This window comes from Balaenoptera ricei, chromosome 21 (assembly GCF_028023285.1).
Source record: "Balaenoptera ricei isolate mBalRic1 chromosome 21, mBalRic1.hap2, whole genome shotgun sequence".
Classification (NCBI taxonomy): domain Eukaryota; kingdom Metazoa; phylum Chordata; class Mammalia; order Artiodactyla; family Balaenopteridae; genus Balaenoptera; species Balaenoptera ricei.
In genome coordinates, this window is record NC_082659.1 from 18,275,715 (window position 1) to 18,293,568 (window position 17,854).

The 17,854-nt window shown below is 34.4% G+C and overlaps 1 protein-coding gene across 5 annotated transcripts in view; it reads right to left on the reverse strand.

Moving 5' to 3' along the window:
* MICU3 (mitochondrial calcium uptake family member 3) overlaps positions 1 to 17,854 on the reverse strand; it is a 117,147-nt gene that overhangs the window by 16,647 nt on the left and 82,646 nt on the right. For 3 of the 5 annotated variants that reach the window (XM_059909265.1, XM_059909264.1, XM_059909266.1), the window contains 4 exons: positions 8,618 to 8,726; positions 6,448 to 6,605; positions 5,228 to 5,296; positions 2,651 to 3,155 (listed from right to left, as the gene is read on the reverse strand). In XM_059909265.1, coding sequence (XP_059765248.1) covers positions 5,228 to 5,296; positions 6,448 to 6,605; positions 8,618 to 8,726 — 336 coding nt within the window. In that variant the 3' untranslated portion in view covers positions 2,651 to 3,155. Of the gene's footprint in view, positions 1 to 2,650; positions 3,156 to 5,227; positions 5,297 to 6,447; positions 6,606 to 8,617; positions 8,727 to 17,854 lie in introns of those variants that run through there. The other 2 variants (XR_009499862.1, XR_009499861.1) reach the window with 1 other exon arrangement.

A 17,854-nucleotide genomic window follows, 5' to 3' on the forward strand; every position in this document is an offset into this window, starting at 1 on the left:
AGTTGAAAACTTTTACCTTCTCACTTAAAGGAAGCACTTTACAGCTTCTCTTTAATATATCCAAATTACCAGCATCACTACTCTTGCACTTTGGGTCCATTATTAAGTAAAATAAGGGTCACTTGAATGTAAACACTGTGATACCATGACAGTCCATCTGATAACCAAGACGGCTACTAAGTGACTAACGGGTGGGATACACTGGGCAAAGGGATGATTCACAACCCAGGAAGGACACAGTGGGATTTCATCATGTTACTCAGAATGGTGAGCAATTTAAAACTTATGGATTTTTTATTTCTGGAATTTTCCATTTAATATTTTTGGACCCAGGTTGACCACGAGTAACTGAAACCACGGAAAGTGAAGCCATGGATAAGGGGGGACTACTGAAATGTATTTTGAAAACTGGTAAATTTCTAGGAGTTGTCTTAGTAAGATGATACCTACAAAATACCAACATTAGTGAAACGGGCTGCTGTAGTGTTGGTTTAATTATTTTAAGCCATTTAAACAGTTAGTCTGTAAAGGAAAATTGATATTCCATTCACATGTAAACTTTCTGAAAGTTTTCCAGTACCAATGATAATATTCTATCAATATAATGTATGAATTCCTATTATACACTTTGAGAGGCTTTATGGCTCTATGATGTATTTACTTACAGAAGTGTTGATGAGATTAATTTCTTGGCATGTATTGCTACAGCAGAGGGCATAAAGTCAATGGAGGTTTGGTAACCAACAAAGATTTTGAAAGTTTATACGTGACATTTTTCAGAAAGACGTTAGTCCACAGATATACAGAAAAGCAAAGTACTAAATTTCTTGATTCAAGAGCAAGTATATTTATTTTATGATAACATAAGAATGTAAGACAGGTCACTTTACAGTTATATTTTATAATAAAAACAATAAACTGGAACTTAAATGAAATTCATAATAAGAAATGATTCTGAGAATTACCCTAAACCTTTCATCATAAAGTCTTCTGTAAAGAGGATGATACTAAAATTTCATGTATAGCTTCACCTTTCCAAGGAATAGTTTGTAGAAGGAAATACTGAGAATAGCATACATGTATTTAGTACATTACTATTTTCAAAGCACTTAAAATTTTTAAAATTGATGTAAACAACAGTCCAGTGAGATATTTTTACCTCCCATTTTATAGATGATAAAGTTCAAAAGTGATAATATGTGGAGAATCACCATAATTTACTACTCTTTTCCATTTTAATTGATCAGAATATTTTATTTATTTGCATTTTAATAATATGCTGCAGTCTTATAAGCAGATGAGTATCCATTCACTCTGATAAGCAATAAAGAATAAAAGGTTGCATATGTAGTATTCCTTGGGAGAATGGCAGAATTATAAAGAATCTTAACGAGCTAATTCAGTTTTTAATATCCATTTATAGGACTGTTCTAAATAGCAGTTTTTCCATGTATGCAAGATAATTTAGCTTATAATCAAAGATAAAAGTAAGTTGCATTTTTTCCACTATTTTAGATAGCAAATAATATTGAGAACATTCAGTGTAAGTTAAAATAGAGCTGGGGCACGTTAAATGAGAAGGTAGATATTTTCATTTAGTTAATCAACTGAATCAACCTGCAAAGCAGGTGAAATTATACTATATGAAATCCTAAAACTGATGAATCACATATTTCTATATCAATGTAATAAATAATATCAGATAAAGAATGTAAAAAGTCTAAAAATGCATTGTCAATGCTAACAACATATTCTTGGAAATAACATTACTTTTATAAATAGGCTGATGCAGAACTATCAATTTCACATTTAATAACTTAACGAAAACAAAGTCAGTATTTCCTATTTTCATATGTAAAAGCAAGATAACAGTTGGAGTGTGTGCAATTTATATTTAGTACATCTTAGAAGATAAATGAACCTATCTTCCACATACAGTATATAAATATATTAATTTAAATTCATTGTTCTGTTTTTGCATAGTAACTTATTATAAACTACATTTTTTTAATTGAACAGATTTCCATTAAATACTATCAAGTTATTTTCTCCAGGAGAAAATCTAATTTTGCTGTTTTTCAATAGAAAGTTTATCTTTTCTCTTTTAAGACATTTTGAAATAATGAATTATATTTAAAGTATTCATGATTACTGGCTGTTTGGCCTTACTTTTACATGTGGTCCTTTTGCAAGAAACAAATATCAACTTCTACCTAATATATACTTCAGTCTGCGAAACCATTTTATATTAATCTTTTATAATACTCATTTTGACACTACAGACACATAATAATAATATGCGATAAGTTACAGAGCCTCAAGATATTATTTTTACTACTGTTATTAACATGTACCATCTGCTATCAGGAGCTGCACCATGTTTAAAACAATAATGACAATAACAGTGACTACTGCTACAAAAACTACCACTGTTTCCACCATTAATGTATGACTTTTTTTGAGGAAAAAAAAATCTACATTTTAAATTACTGTATATGTAAAATAATACCATACATTCTGTTGACTTTGGTAAATGAACAAAAACTTTAAAAAAAACTTTATATGATTCAAACAATGTATGTTAATTAAGCAATTTTAAAAGTTAAAAGTACAGTGTAAACCATCACATTGTATAGTAGCTTAATTTCTATTTGTGTTTCAAAATTATTTCAATGTAATTAAAAGCCTGGAGATCTATTAACAATTCTAAGGGCCCTAAGATAAATCTCAAGGAATATTCATTTTCTGATAATAAGTTCAGTCCAAAACCAAAAATATGCTGCTGTTCATTTTTAAGTGATCTAGATTCCAGGAGTCATACATTATTTTGAAATGAGACAAATTTCTAATAAATTTTTTAAAAAATTAAAATACATTCTTATATAGTCACTGGAAGAATCTGAAGGGAATGAAAAAGTGCAGAGAGTTCAGTAAATCAAGGCAAAAGCTCAACATGATAACACGTAACATTAGTAATTAGTAAGAAGATGCATCTTATGTTCAAAAATGTAGTTCAAGAAAAAATTATAATTAGCATTTCACCTTTTCCTTCATGTACACAAGTTCTGATCTCAGACCTGCTTCCGCCCTCTGAAGTTTTTGCTTCTTGCATTTTCAAGTAGATAGTAATCCTTTAAACTTTGCTTTAGAAGTACCTAATTAAAAAAATATATGTAATACATAAAAGTAACATTTTTTTAGGATGAAATTTGGAGGTAATAGCATTAATCAATTATTATAATAATGATAGGAAACAGTAAGGCACATGATAAAAACATGCAACAGAAAGTATAAGAATCAAAGACTTAATCATAAACTATTTCCTTTAATTTAAAAGTTCAGTGTTTTGTTTAGTAACTTGTCTAATCCTCAGTCTTACAAAGTTCTAGAATCTAAGTAGTCATTTTTATCTATGGTTCTATATACTACTACACAGAATCAATAATGTCAATGTGACACTATTACAGGTTGGTTGGAAACACTATCTATATGAACATATAAATGGTATAGTCCTACTATTTTTTTAAATGTTTAGTTTAACTTCTTATAATAAAGGCAATATAAAGTTCCTCAAAATAGAGATTAGGAAGACCTGACTTCTTCTGTTAGCTCAATCACAACAGTTACCACCTTAGATAAGTAAATAAGCCTACTTACCACTAAACATTTTAGACCAGCAGTTCCCTAAATGGGTTCCATAAAATATTAGGCTTCAAAGCTACTATGCAAAATACCAAATACTGCTGTTTTCTTTTAGAGAGACAAATCAATAGTGGCATATTAAGATCTGTAAGTCCTAAGGAACCTATTTAACCATATCTATTATGATATTTCTCATACTTATTTCTAAACAGCTTTTGGTCTTTTAACTAATATACATTGACATCCTATGCATATGTACCACTTTGGTAATGCCACTATAGACAAATATAAATGTTTTAATCTTGAGAAAAATATCAAAAAAATAGGTATTTGCAAGCATGTAAATGACTGAAAGCTTCACTGCAGAGACCTAATCAGAACCCACAGTCAAACAAAATTTTATAGCTATAGTTGACTTTTAAAAGAAAAAAGAAAAACAAAAAGAAAAAAGGAAAAACAAATCTCTCATTTTGGAGATCAGCAACAAGTCTGAGATAAGATACTTCTTTGGATTGATACAAACTGAACAAATCTCCCGTATCTTCCTCAACTATTTCATTCTATGGTGATGGTGCAGTAAATAATAACCAAGATGGTTTTGTCATCACACAGAATGAGGCTCAAATTGCTCAAATCCTGGTTTGCAACTTACTAGCAAGTTATCTTGGGTAAATGACTCACCAAGTCTCTATTTTCTCTGCTGTTAAATGGGATATCTATCTGTAAGGATTAAATGAGATACTACATGTAGAAGAATACCTAGTATAGTGCCAGGCACCCAAAATAAGTCTAAAAAAATTTAGTTGCTATTATTGTAGCAGATGTTTGGAATCATGATCCTAAAAAATAGTAACAAATATCCCTTAGATGCTAGTGATCCTAGATTATAAAAATGCAATCTGGATTCATTATATTGTATCTGCTCAGATACAAAACTACAGGTTAGGGCTTCCCTGGTGGCGCAGTGGTTGAGAATCTGCCTGCCAATGCAGGGGACACGGGTTCGAGCCCTGGTCTGGGAGGATCCCACATGCCGCGCAGCGGCTAGGCCCATGAGTCACAACTACTGAGCCTGCGTGTCTGGAGCCTGTGCTCCGCAACAAGAGAGGCCGCGACGGTGACAGGCCCGCGCACCGCGATGAAGAGTGGCCCCCGCTCGCCACAACTAGAGAAAGCCCTCGCACAGAAACGAAGACCCAACACAGCCAAAAATAAATAAATAAATAAATAAGTAAAAACTTCTTTAAAAAATAAAAAACTACAGGTTAAACAGAAATTTTTTCAATCACGACATTCACGAGAATTCCAGTCAGATGAGTATTTACTCCAGTTCATTTTTAGATCACAACTTAATAGTGGCAAACTAATGCTTTGTTATAATAACTATTCTTAAACTGAATTATATGGTCTAAAATGAAATCATTAAAAGACTAATTCTTAACTTGAATTAGTGACCTAAACATTAAAAATAAATTATAATTCTATTTCTTTCAGCTATTACCTAAATGTTGTAAGAGAAAAATAAATTATGACCCTTCTTTTACTGTTACTGAACAAATTTAGACAAACAGAGGTGCTAACATACTTATCTGCTATGAAGTTCCTTCTTCAGACAGGATTTGAAAGTGGGATACTTCTGAACCGTTTTATAACCCTGTGGAACAGAGGATTAAAAGTGTGCAAATGTAAATAAAATGTTATGGGGTCACAGATATTCAATAAATAAGGCAAAAATAAAAATACATAAAATCTAAGAGAGAAATACAGTGTCAGGGGTTTATAGCATAGTTTTATATTGGGGTGGCCAAAAAGTATGTTCGTGTTTTCATAACATCTTACAAAAAACCCTGAACGAACTTTTTGGCCAACCCAAAATTTTAGTTTGATCTTGCTATTCTAAAATATTTGAGGAAAAAAATGATTTTCAACGCATGCCCTTTTAGGCATTTGTCCCATCACTGCAAATGTTAACAACTAACCACAAGGTGGCAGTTAAGTACACGGTATCTTTACCAAGACAGTTGGGATTTTAAGAATCCATTAAAAATCTTTAAAAACATTGTCTCAGATGAATCTTGATTTTTTTGTACATATATATATTTTTTCTTTTTAAATGTATAATGCTCAGGGGTACTGTTACCAAAGAGGGAAGACTGAATATTCTAGCTGTTAATCATACATTTTTTTTCCTTTTTCCATTTGTGGCACATCCAAATACATTAAATGTGTAAACATTTATTGATTTATGCTACATTTCATTCTTTAAAACATATTTCTGAGAAAAATCACTGAATTTCTTGTAATTATTTTGCAGTATAAGATGTTAACAGGAAAGAATAGTTCAACAGACAAAAAAACATTTTTTACCTCATTTTCCATATAAAAAGTACTGAATATGCAGTGACTTAAGAACCTCACGTTGCCTAGTGGAAATCTGCATCATATAAAATGAGAAATAGTGATATTTCTTTGTATACTAGCAAGTCTTAAACAGCCAGTGTGCAGACTGAATCAAAATATTTGGCAACATTTCCCCCCCACAAACTGGGATGAAGACATTAAACTAATTGAATATGAAAATAAGTTATTAAAATTCACACTGATTTTATATTTAAAAAAGCATTACCTTTTATCTCTTCAAATTGTTTTGGAAAATAGGTAGGGCCTTATGTTTTTTCTTTTCAAATATAACATTTCCTGTTTATATCCTTAAAAACTTATATAAATTGTTTCTGAAACTTAGATGGATTTTTTTCTTTCAGTTTTTAAAAAGGATAGCAATAGGCTTGAAATTTATAGGTTTACCCGGAATCCTCTATGGAGTCTGTCTTTCATAATTCCAATGAATTCTTTATAGCTTAATTGATCATCCTTGTCAACATCAAAAATCTTAAAGACTGTGTTCACTACATGTGGTGACAGTCTGAGGCCAGTGGCTACATAGACGGCACGTTTAAATTCATCTGGATAAATGGCACAGAAAAGGAGCAAACCATTAACGTTATTTTTATAATATGTGTTCATTACTAGCAAGGTTATAAAAGGAGATTTTTTTTCTAAACATGGGTCATGATCTTATGTAACATATCACTTTTCATTAATCATGCTATCTTTAAGGGAACATAAAATTTTTTGCGGTTTTCATTAAAAGGGCCTACTATCAACCACAGACACTTTAGAGGTTATTAAGGTGAATAAGTTCTCAAGAGACTTACAGTTCAGATGGGAGATGACACACCTGCCCAAATAATCATTACACAGGACCACACAGAAAGCAGCAACAAAGCGCTATGAGAATTTGGAAATGAGTGGTTACTTGTGGGGTAGCGTGGAGTAGGGAAAGGAGAGAGGAGACAGCAATTAGGGAAGGCTGCCGCTTTGTATCTGAATTCAGCCCTGAAGGATAAAGGATTTCAGCTTGTAGAGATGAGAGGAAATGGCAGATGATGACATGAAAGAACAAAGGTGGGGTGGGGCACAGGAGCACAAGGCATGTTCAGAAAATGAGCAGCCTGGACACCCAGGAGCTGGGGAAGCTCTGCTCGGGGACTTTGAGGTGAGGAACCTGTAGGATCTTCAACAGGCAATTGGGGAACTGAAGAGTTTTCCATAGCAGGTGTGTCAGGGTTAATCTGTTTTAGGAAGATTATTCTGTGAGTTGTCTAGAAAACATCGGAGAGGAGAGTGGATAATGGCAGGAATACCACTGAGGTGGCTACAGCAATAGTTATTTTTAAGAGGTAATAACCTGAATTAAGGTGCTAGAAGTGGCAAGAGAAAAAAAAAATAAAAGAAACAGATCTATTCTTAGCACCTGCAAGAGTGATTTTTTTCATTTCGTTTCATTCAGTTCCACAAAGTAAAAGAGCAACTTTCCATTCTGAACCAGCTAAGCAGATACTGACTTTTTTTCTTTTTAAGGTTGATTAGTAGGTTTACCATGGCAGTAAAACATTGGCCTGTTAAGGGAGGGCTCCCAAAGGTTTTGGTTTTAAAACACTAAAATGTGTTAAGAAGATGCCTTATTTGAATATCTAGACCAGTCAAAGGGTGAAATATGAAAAGTTTTCAGTTTTTAGGTTTCTTTTCCTCAACGAGTAAGTGAATGAAGCTATGTGAGGGATTCACTATCTGTGTTTTGGGGAAAGAGAATTATTAGCACTTAGAGGCTCCAGTTTGCCTTCTCCCTAGAACTTGGTAATAAAATAACGAGACTGTCCTCTGAGATTGAACTGGGGGATTAGCACTTATTAGATTATGGCAGACATGGGTAAAATCACCGTAAAGACATAACCAGAAAGTCCTCATATGGCAAGAATATTTAAAAACAATATGGCCACGAGGGAAGGGAAGGTGGTCATAGCCACAGAATCCTGGGAAAAGGACTTGACTTGTTAGTCTACCTACAGGGAAAGAATGAGCTGGTCCTGAGGACAACAGCATTCAGAATTCTATGGCAGATGTATTTTTTGGTAAAACAAGCAAAATTGACTGTCATTTTTATATATCATTCTTAAAACTTGGCTAATGTAAGTCCATAGCTAAGAGGTGGCCCTGTTGACAAAATTCAGGTTTCTGAGCTAGCAGAGAGTGTGGGTAAAATCAGTAATACAAACAAATCATATGAATATCACCCTGATGATGTTTTCGGCATGGCCAGCTGGCTCTTCTATAGGGAGACACATATCCCTCAACGTTACCAAGCAGCCATGAGGTTTCTTCCTCTTTAAACCTTTACAAACATCATTAGCTTTTCCCATAATATGCAGTGAAGGGCAGTAATAAATTTAATACAAAAATGTAGCATATTTTCCTAAACTTTGCTTAGGGAAAACAAATTTCCTGTTGAAGTACACACCAAACTTTCAGGCAAATTGATGACTAATATGATATATCTAGTTAATTTGTTGTCAAAGCCACTAGAAACAATGTAGGAATATGGTTTGCTTTTAGTTTTTGAAAGTTTGTTACTTACCTTGCCCTATAGAACGACTTGCAAAATTATACATATTCAAGGCTATTGCAAAGTCTTCTAGGTTGTTCAAAAACTGGAAAAATGACCTGAATTCATCAAATGTAATGCCCTATATTGGGAAAATATATGTAAATATATTTAGCATTGTCAAATTGATTTAAATAAATATCTACACTTAATAGAAATAAATAGATTGAGCATCAGCAATATATCTTGTAAGTATATATTTCCAGGGTACCTTCTGAAACCTTCTTTCTCCAAATGGAATGTAAAATTCACTCAATTTTTTTCCACTGGGTAATGTTGCTACTATTAGCAATGATAGGTGAAAATATTTTTAAAACACTGTCATATCAGCACAAAGTTAAAAAAAAATGCTACAATAAACATAAATTTAAAAGTTTCCATTTTGAAAATTCTTACTTCAGGCCTGAATTTTTTAAACTTTAAAAGTAAGTATGATCATTAAGAAAAAAAAACCCTCTAAAAACAGTTTCTCCTGTACATGAATTTCTCCTTAAATATATTTCAGCATTAGGTCATTAGTGTCTTTATAATGACCATGCAAAATAAAAATGTCTAATAAGCCAACAGTCGTGTATTTTTATTTGTTCCTGCTGTGATAAGGCTGCCGGAACAAGAGGAGGAAGTACAATGACTGTACACAGAGCTCTGGGAGGCCCAACACAGGGTTTGGGGTAGGATCATGGAAAGGACTCTGCAATTTCATTTACGTAAATTGAAATTATTGCCACTGCTATAACTTCAATTAAACAGGAAAGTTACTTAAAATAAGCACAATGTATCTCTGATAATACGAATTTGGATACAAAGAGCTGCATTTACTTGATGTGTTCTCCTCAGCAAGATGAACAAAATTGAGAGACAAAGTAAACAGAGAACAAGCAGAGGGCTGAGAGCTTAGGCTTCACAAATTCTGACCTTACTACTGGGGTAGTAGGGGAAGGAAAGCTAACAAGGTGGCACTGGGAAGCTGGGCAAAGAACCAGAGAGTCTCTTTTCATATAAGCCAACTACAGATTAAGTGACTTATTATCAAAATAATATTATCAATTTGTTATTGAAATAATAATACCAAATTTTAATACACATTAGTTCCACTTCAATTATAACCCCTCTTTACTTTCAAGGAGAATCATCACTGTCATTTCTCTTCACTTTTTCTTTTTCTCTTTCCTTACATTCATTTATGGCCATTCCAACTCTGGATTCCGCTTTGTGACCTGATCCCCCCTGCCATGTTTTCCTGACAGGACTGTTTGACTCAATTAGGGAGACTGAGCCAGAAGGGGTTTGTCTTGATGTGAAGAGCTTGTTGCCAGGGAAACTGGCCACTGCTCTGGTTCTGTATCAGTTTGTGCTAGACCAGCTGTCCCAGCAACAGTCTCTGTGTCAGGGTGACAGGATAATGCTGCTAAAAGTGAAAAACAAGAGGATGGGCTATTTTAAAACAAAGTGTAAACAAAAATGTCAATACTTTTAGGGAGCTTAAAATTAAAAGCCAATCGAAGAATGACAGAATACAATGTTCTCCATATGAACCTTTGGATTTTTCAAAATGGGGATCTCATGTTTGGAAAGACAGGGCAAATTCAAAACCATACAATAATTGTTTTGTACAGATTAAACTCTTTGTGTTTGTAAATATGGAATTGTAAATTGAAAAACAGGGCATTCATTTTGATGGTGATTATTTAAAGCAATCCATTCTTAACAGAAGTGAGGGACAGACAGTCTGGGGAAGTGGCAGAGAGAGAGGGGGTATGGCCATTTCTTCTCCCTCCCCATTCCTATTCCCAGAATCACTTCTGTAATGAACCACTGGGACTTGAATGGAGTATGTCCTAATCATTAGAAGTGGAGTAAAAAGAAGTAGCTTACATGTTAAAATATTTTAAATTTTTAAAATTTAAAATTTTTAAATTTTAAAAATAAAGTGATGATAATATCTGAAGACTTTAAAGTATCAAAAATACAAATATACTGAGAGTCCAGAAATAAACCCAAATATCTATGGTCAACTGATTTTCAGTAAGGGTGCCTTGTTCTCAAATTGTCGTGATATGTGATTTGACCTGTCTGGTGATTCCCTGAAGGAGCAGCACAGAGGCTGACTTTTGTTTCACCCTTTTTCCCCTTGGACTAGAATGGCTTTCCTGGTGACAGTGACATCTATCAAAACATTTAAAGACATACACACTCTATGCCAGCCTGGGGCAAGGGACGACAGAGGAGACAAGTGGCAGGCAGAATCCAAAAGCCTGGGAAGGAGGAGGCTGAAGAGAATGGTTACTGGGAGAATAGGGGCTCCCAGGGCTATTGCATATACTTGGGAAATTGGACATACCCAGGAACTGACACATGCTTTAATAGACCTGAGAGGACCCTAGGTTACCACCTCTGGCAGATATGTGAGCTCTGTGAAAGCAGGAGGTGAAGGAAAATAAAGGCGCTTAGGTAGCCTGGCTTAGTGTTGAAGGAGTGCTCCAGCTCACAGCTTAACTGCAAAGACTGGGACAGTACTATATTTTTTTCTTCTTGGCTTCAGGCATTTAAGGAAATCTCTGTCAGTTCTCTGGCTAACCCCTAAGATAGAGGAACAGAGTCTTTAGTGACTGCACACGACAAGGAATACAGTCTTTTCTGTTTGTTGAGTGACTTATCCAAGCTATTTTGCAAATGGACAACTGTAGGGGAGAATCTGATTTCCAGAGTTACCATATAATATTCAAAGTGGCTAGTGTTCAGCAAAAAATTATGGTGCATACAAAGAATCAGGAAAATATGGCCCATTCACAGGAAAAAAAAAAAAAGAATCAACAGAAGCCATCCCTAAAGAAGCCAAGACATTGGACCAAAGAAAAAACGATTTTAAATTAATTGTTGTAAATATGCTTAAAGAGCTAAAGGAAACCATGGACAAAGAACTAAAGGGAATCAGGAAAACCATGTATGAACAAAATGAGAATATCAATAAAGAGACATAAAGTGTAAAAGGAACCAAATAAAAATTGTGGAGCTTAAAAGTACAATAACTGAAATGAAAAGCTGACTAGAGAACTTCAACAATAGATTTGGGCAGACAGAAGAAAGAATCTACGAAATTAAAGAGAGGACAATTGAAATTATTCAGTCTGAGGCACAGAAAGAAACAAGAATGAAGAAAAGTGAACAGAGCCTAAGGGACCTGGGGACACCATCAAGATCATATATACATTATGGGACTTCCAGAAGGAAAAGAGAGAAAGGAGTCAAAAGAATATTTAAAGAAATAATGGTTGAAAACACCAAATTTGAGGAAAGATGGGAGTCTACACATCTGAGAAGCTCAATGAAGTCCAAGTAGGATAAATTCAAAAACGCCCACACCAAGACACATATTCAAAGTGTCAAAAGCCAAAGCCAAAGATACTTGAAAGCAGCAGAGGAGAAGCAGCTCTTCACATAGAAGCGATCCCCAATTAAGATTAGCTGCTGATTTCTCATCAGAACTCACAGAGGCAAGAAGTGAGTAGGATACTTCAAGTGCTGAAAGAAAAAAACCTGTCAACCAAAAATTCTGTATGTGGCAAAAGTATCCTTCAAAAATGAAGAAATTAATAAACAAAAGCTAAGGAAATTCATTACTAGCAGACCCGTCCTACAAGAAATGCTAAAGGGAGTCCCTCAGGCTGAAAAGACAAGAAACTAGATAGCAACTCAAAGCTATATAAAGTAATAAAGAATTCTGGTAAAGGTAAAGGTGATTACATAGATAACACTTCATACTCACTAGGATGGCTATAATTTACATATATAGCAATTCCACTCTAGGTATATACCCAAAAGAACTGAAAACTGGTATTCAAACAAAAAAATACATGTACACACATATTCATAGCAGCATTATTCACAATACCCAAAGGGTGGGAAAAGCTCAAATGTCTATGGGCAGATGACTGGATAAACAAATAGTGGTATATACCTACAATGGAACGTTATTCAGCCATAACAAGGAATGAAGTACTGATAGATGCTACAATGTGGATGAACCTCAAAAACATTATGAAAGAAGCCAAACATGAAAAGTCACATATTGCCTGATTCTTTTTATATGAAATAGCCAGAACGGTTAAATCCACTGAGAGAAAAAGCAGACTGATGGTTACCAGAGGCTGGGGGGAAACACTTAACACTTAAACAGGGTTTACTTCTGGTGTAATGAAAATGTTTTGGAAATAGACAGAGATAGTGGTTGTACAACATGTGTATATACTAAATGACACTGAATTGTTCAGCTTAAAATGGTTAATTTTATGTTACATGATTTTTACCTCAATAAAATTTGAAAAAATCAAAAGACTAGAATGAGGAAAAGGTTAACTTGAAAAAGCCAAAAAAATCATCAAGACAAATTATCATCCAAATTAAAATGACCATTTAGAAAACATGCACTTATGAGGACCTCAGGAATATAAACTATGTTTATTCTCAACACAAAATTCATACTCATATCATAAATTAAGTATGCTAAGTAACTGATCTAAATAGCAAATACATAATAACTTTTAGAAATATATAAACAACTTTGAAAGATTGAGGGAAGTGTACCATTGTGAAAAAAGCAGCAAATTCAAACTCTGAAATTTACTGACTGAATGACCTAACAAGGTAAGTCTCTTAAATCTTTCTGAACATCAGTTTCCTCAAAGCTTAATAACGATAATTTTATTACTTTCTGGTTAATATTTACATTATGTGGTTATGATGAGAAGCCCTCTTCCCTTCCCTTCTACAGTCTCTATCTACATTCTCTCCTAGATAAGTTCACCTGGTCCCACGGTATTTAACATTTTTTTAAGTTATTTATCTTATATGGCAATATATTCACCAGTTCAAAATTCAAAAGGCACAAAAGAATATACAACACAAAATCTCCCTTTCTCCCACCCTTGTCACCTAGCCATGTAGTTCCTTTCCTTGGAGGAACCAATGTTTTTAGTTCTGTGGGTCCTTCTAGAATTAGCATAGGCTATCTTTTTAAACAAATGGTAGTCTACTATATACAATGTTCTAAGTTGTGTTCTTTTTCATTTACTGCATCTTGGAGATCATTCTATATTAGTACATAAAGAATTTTCTTAGTCTTTTTCCAGCTGCACCTTTTCCCATTCTATAGTTACATCATAATTTATTTAACCAGTAACTTACTGCAAGAGGTAGTTTCTGGTATTTAACCAGTATGTTACTGATAGAGGCAGGTAGTTTCCAATCTTTTGCTACAATGCTATAATAAGTAACTTTGTATATATCTACCATTTTATATGAGTGAATATATATGTAGATAAAATTCACAAAAACAGAAAAGCTTTAAGTTCCACATCTTTAAATATTATCTATCAATTCATTTGACAGGGGCTCTAGGTGCTGCGGATATATGAGTGAATAAAAAAGATAAAAACACCAGCCTTCCCGGAGTTTATGTTCTAGTTAGGGGAGACAGACAACAAATAATAAAAATAAGTAAATATCAATACTATTATTTATCCAGATAAACAATGAAAAATAAAAAGTAAATTATATGGTATATTAGAAGACGATAACGCTATGGAAATAAAAACAGATTAAGGGAAGAAGGAATAGGGAATGCCAAGGGAAAGGGTTATAATTTATCTACTAGATTATTACTTAACATAGTAAGTTACATATTATTTATATAATAGGTGAGTCTTTATATATTAGATTGGAAGGGTAGGCCTCATTGAGAAATAACGTAGTGAGTGATATACACAGCATATCTAAGAGAAGAGCATTCTGGGCAGAGAAAAGAACACACACAAAACCCCTGAGACAGCAGGTTGCCTGGTACTGAGAAACAGTAAAGTAGCCAGTGTGGCTGGAGCAAAGCGAGGACAGGGGAGAATGGCAGGAAGTGAGGTCTCAGGTAATGAGGGAGCAGCCTGTGTAGGCCTTGGAGGCCGCTGTAAGGAGAAAAATGGGGAGTTACTATGATAAGATCTGAATCATGGTATAAAGCACTTCCTTAAATGCTGAACGGGGAGTGGATGGCAGGGAGGCAAAGTTGGAGGCAGAGAGGTGACTTAGGAGGCAACTGACCTGGGTGGTAGCAGTGCAGGTGGCAAGGAGTGATCCAATTCTGACAGAAGCAGTGTCAGGAGGATCTGTGATGGATGGTATGTAGAATGAGAGGGAGAAGTCCAGAAATTTTGGCTAGAAAGACTAGGAAGAATGGAGTTTCCATTAATTCAAGCAGGGAAGATGGCGCGTGGAGCAAGATTTGGGGGGGATGCTCAGGAGTTTAGTTTTGCAACTATTAAGCCTGAGATGTCTTCTGGATACTATTGGAGATGCTGAGTAGGCAGTATGAAGTAAAAGACTGAAATTCACGGGAGAAGTTTAAACTGGAGACACAATTTGGAAGTCTATACACCAAAAGTAGTCCTGATTGCACCCCTGAATGCTAGAGTCACACATCCAACTGCCTGAAGAATTTCTTCAAGTGGATACCTCATAGGAATCTCAAATTTAACTTGTCCAAAATAAAACCATTGGTTCTTTCTGAATCCCAAGCTTGTAGTCTTGCTTAGCTCAATAAATGGCAGCACTGTTTGATCATGTGGTTCAGGCCAAAAGCTAGGAGTTCTTCATGATTCCGCTTGTTCCATCATATTGCAGTCTAATCCAGCAACACGTTCTATCAGCTCTACTTTTCAAATGACCCAATATCTGACCACTTTTCCCTAGTTTCACCCTGGTCCAAACCATGCTCATCTCTTACCTATACTCCTATTATAACAACATCCTAACTTGCCTTCTTCTTTCAAAGCTGGGCCAACTGAAGTCTATTCTGTATACACCAGCCACGATGATCTTTTGAGACATGAATCAGGTCATATCTGGCTCATGAGTTAGATCAGATTTGAGTGTCACAGTAGACAGCAAATACTCACTGAATAAATACTTGTTGAATGAACAAACATGACACCTATGTTCTAAAACAAGATTGGCAAACTTTTTCTATAAAGGGTCAGAGAATAAATATTTTTATTTTTGCAGGTTATATGGTGCGTGTTGCAACTACTCAACTCTACTGTTACAGCACAAAAGCAGCCAGAGACAATCCATTAAAAGAATGAGCGTGGCTATGTTCCAATAAAACTTTATTTACAAAAATAGGAAGTAGGTAGTTTACTTACCACTGCTTTAAAGTTTAAATACTATAGTAGCTTACCATCACTCTTAGAATCACTATTAGAATAAAATCTAAACTCCTTATTTTGGCCTACAGGGTCCTCTGAGACCTGACCCCTATCTATCTCTCCTCCATCTCCTACTATTTCCCCTTCACTGACTTTACCCTTTTGGCAATTTCTCAGATAAAGGAAGCTTTTTCTGCCCCCAGGCCCTTGGTATTTGCTGTTTCCTCTGCCTGGAATGTTCTTTATCCAGATCTTGGCACAGGTCATTCCTCACAGCCTTTCCTCAAAAGCTACCTTCATTGTCTATCTTCTTTTCTAGTCCTCATGACTTTTGGTCCTCTTCATAATATTTATCATTATCTGAAAAGATATCATTTACTATTTTTCCTTTACTTGTTTATTGTATCTCTACACTAAGATGTGTTTCCATGAGAGAAGGATTTTGCTTATCTTGTCACTTTATCCACGGTGGCTACAATAAGGCCTAGTAAATAGCAGATGTTTAATATCTGCTAGATAAATGAATAGAAATGAAAGTACTTTAGAAATGTAAAGTGCTATTCAAGTACTACTAGTTGTTATTCTTTTGAGAGAAGGGGATGGCAGGTGAAAAGATGGTAAATACAGAAGTAGGGTGTGTTAGGAATATCACTGGCTTAGAGTCTTGGGTTTGAATCCTTGGGCAACTATCTTACGTACCTGAGAGCCTTAGCTTCCCTTTTTCTAAAAGAAATTTATCAGTATCTGGAAGGTTGTTCTAATGATTGATGAGATAATGCAAAAAAAAAAAAAAAATCAGAATCAATGCTGGTTCACTTACCATATTTTCCTTTTCTTACTGTAATGATTTGTTACATTTAAGATACCTCTATCAATTAGAAGTTTTCAGAAGCTGAATTTAACTTAAAAGAAAACTTTTAATTTTTTAATTTTTTATTTTTTGGCTGTGCCACACGGCTTGCATGATCTTAGTTCCCTGACCAGGGATCGAACTCGGGCCATGGCAGTGAAAGCACATAGTCCTAACCACTGGACTGGCTGGGAATTCCCCTCCCCCAAACTTTTTATTTTGAAATAATTTTAAATGTAAAAAAATCGTTGCAAAAACAGTACAAAGAGTTCCCTAAACACTTCACCCTGGAATTGATTTTTTTGAATTTCAGATTTTTATAAGTTTCCAGTGGATAAAAGAAAAAAAAGCATAATCTTCAAGGCCCTAAATAACACACTCGTAGCTTGACAAAACAGTACAATTTCTGACATTTATTTTTAGGGAAGTGTCTATGAATTGGAAAAAATTTACTTCAACATGTAAAACAGATAAAAGACCCCTAAGTGATTACATAAACTAATAGTCAAATGCATCAAGTCCTTTTTTCCTCATTCCGTAGGGGACCTGCAGAATTGTTAGCACCGTCACAGTGTACCAATTTTAAACAAAGTCAAACTGTTTGCAAGTTTTTCTTGGATAGATTAACTTGATCCTTCTACAAACACAGATAGAAGGCAATATATCCAAAACATCCCATGCTTGAAGGGGTACTTGTAACACCACTTCTATTTGGTTGCAGTGATGCACTCAAATACCGCTAGATAATGCAACTGCTCAGAACTGCTGACAAAACATTTGCTACTAAACAAATAGACAATCAGTTGTCCTAGGTTCTTAACCATTCATGCCATCCAAACTCTTTGAAAAACCTCACTTCAACTACTGATAAGATCACTCACTCGTCAATAGCCGTCTTCTAATGACCTTTTATTAAGGGTATTATAGAAATGAATAAAGTGTGACTGAAATGATGTCAGTATAAACTGTTTTATATGAGGTGATGTTTACATAGTAGTCAAAGCTTATAGCTCAGTAGAATTCTCTTGAAAAGTGATATCCATAATGTGAATAAAACAACTGCTAATAACCTTAAAGGTTTTCAGCATGTCTAAGAAAAATATGGATATCTACCCAGAATTTTATTATTTTTTATTTTTAAAAAAATTTATTATTTATTTATTTTTG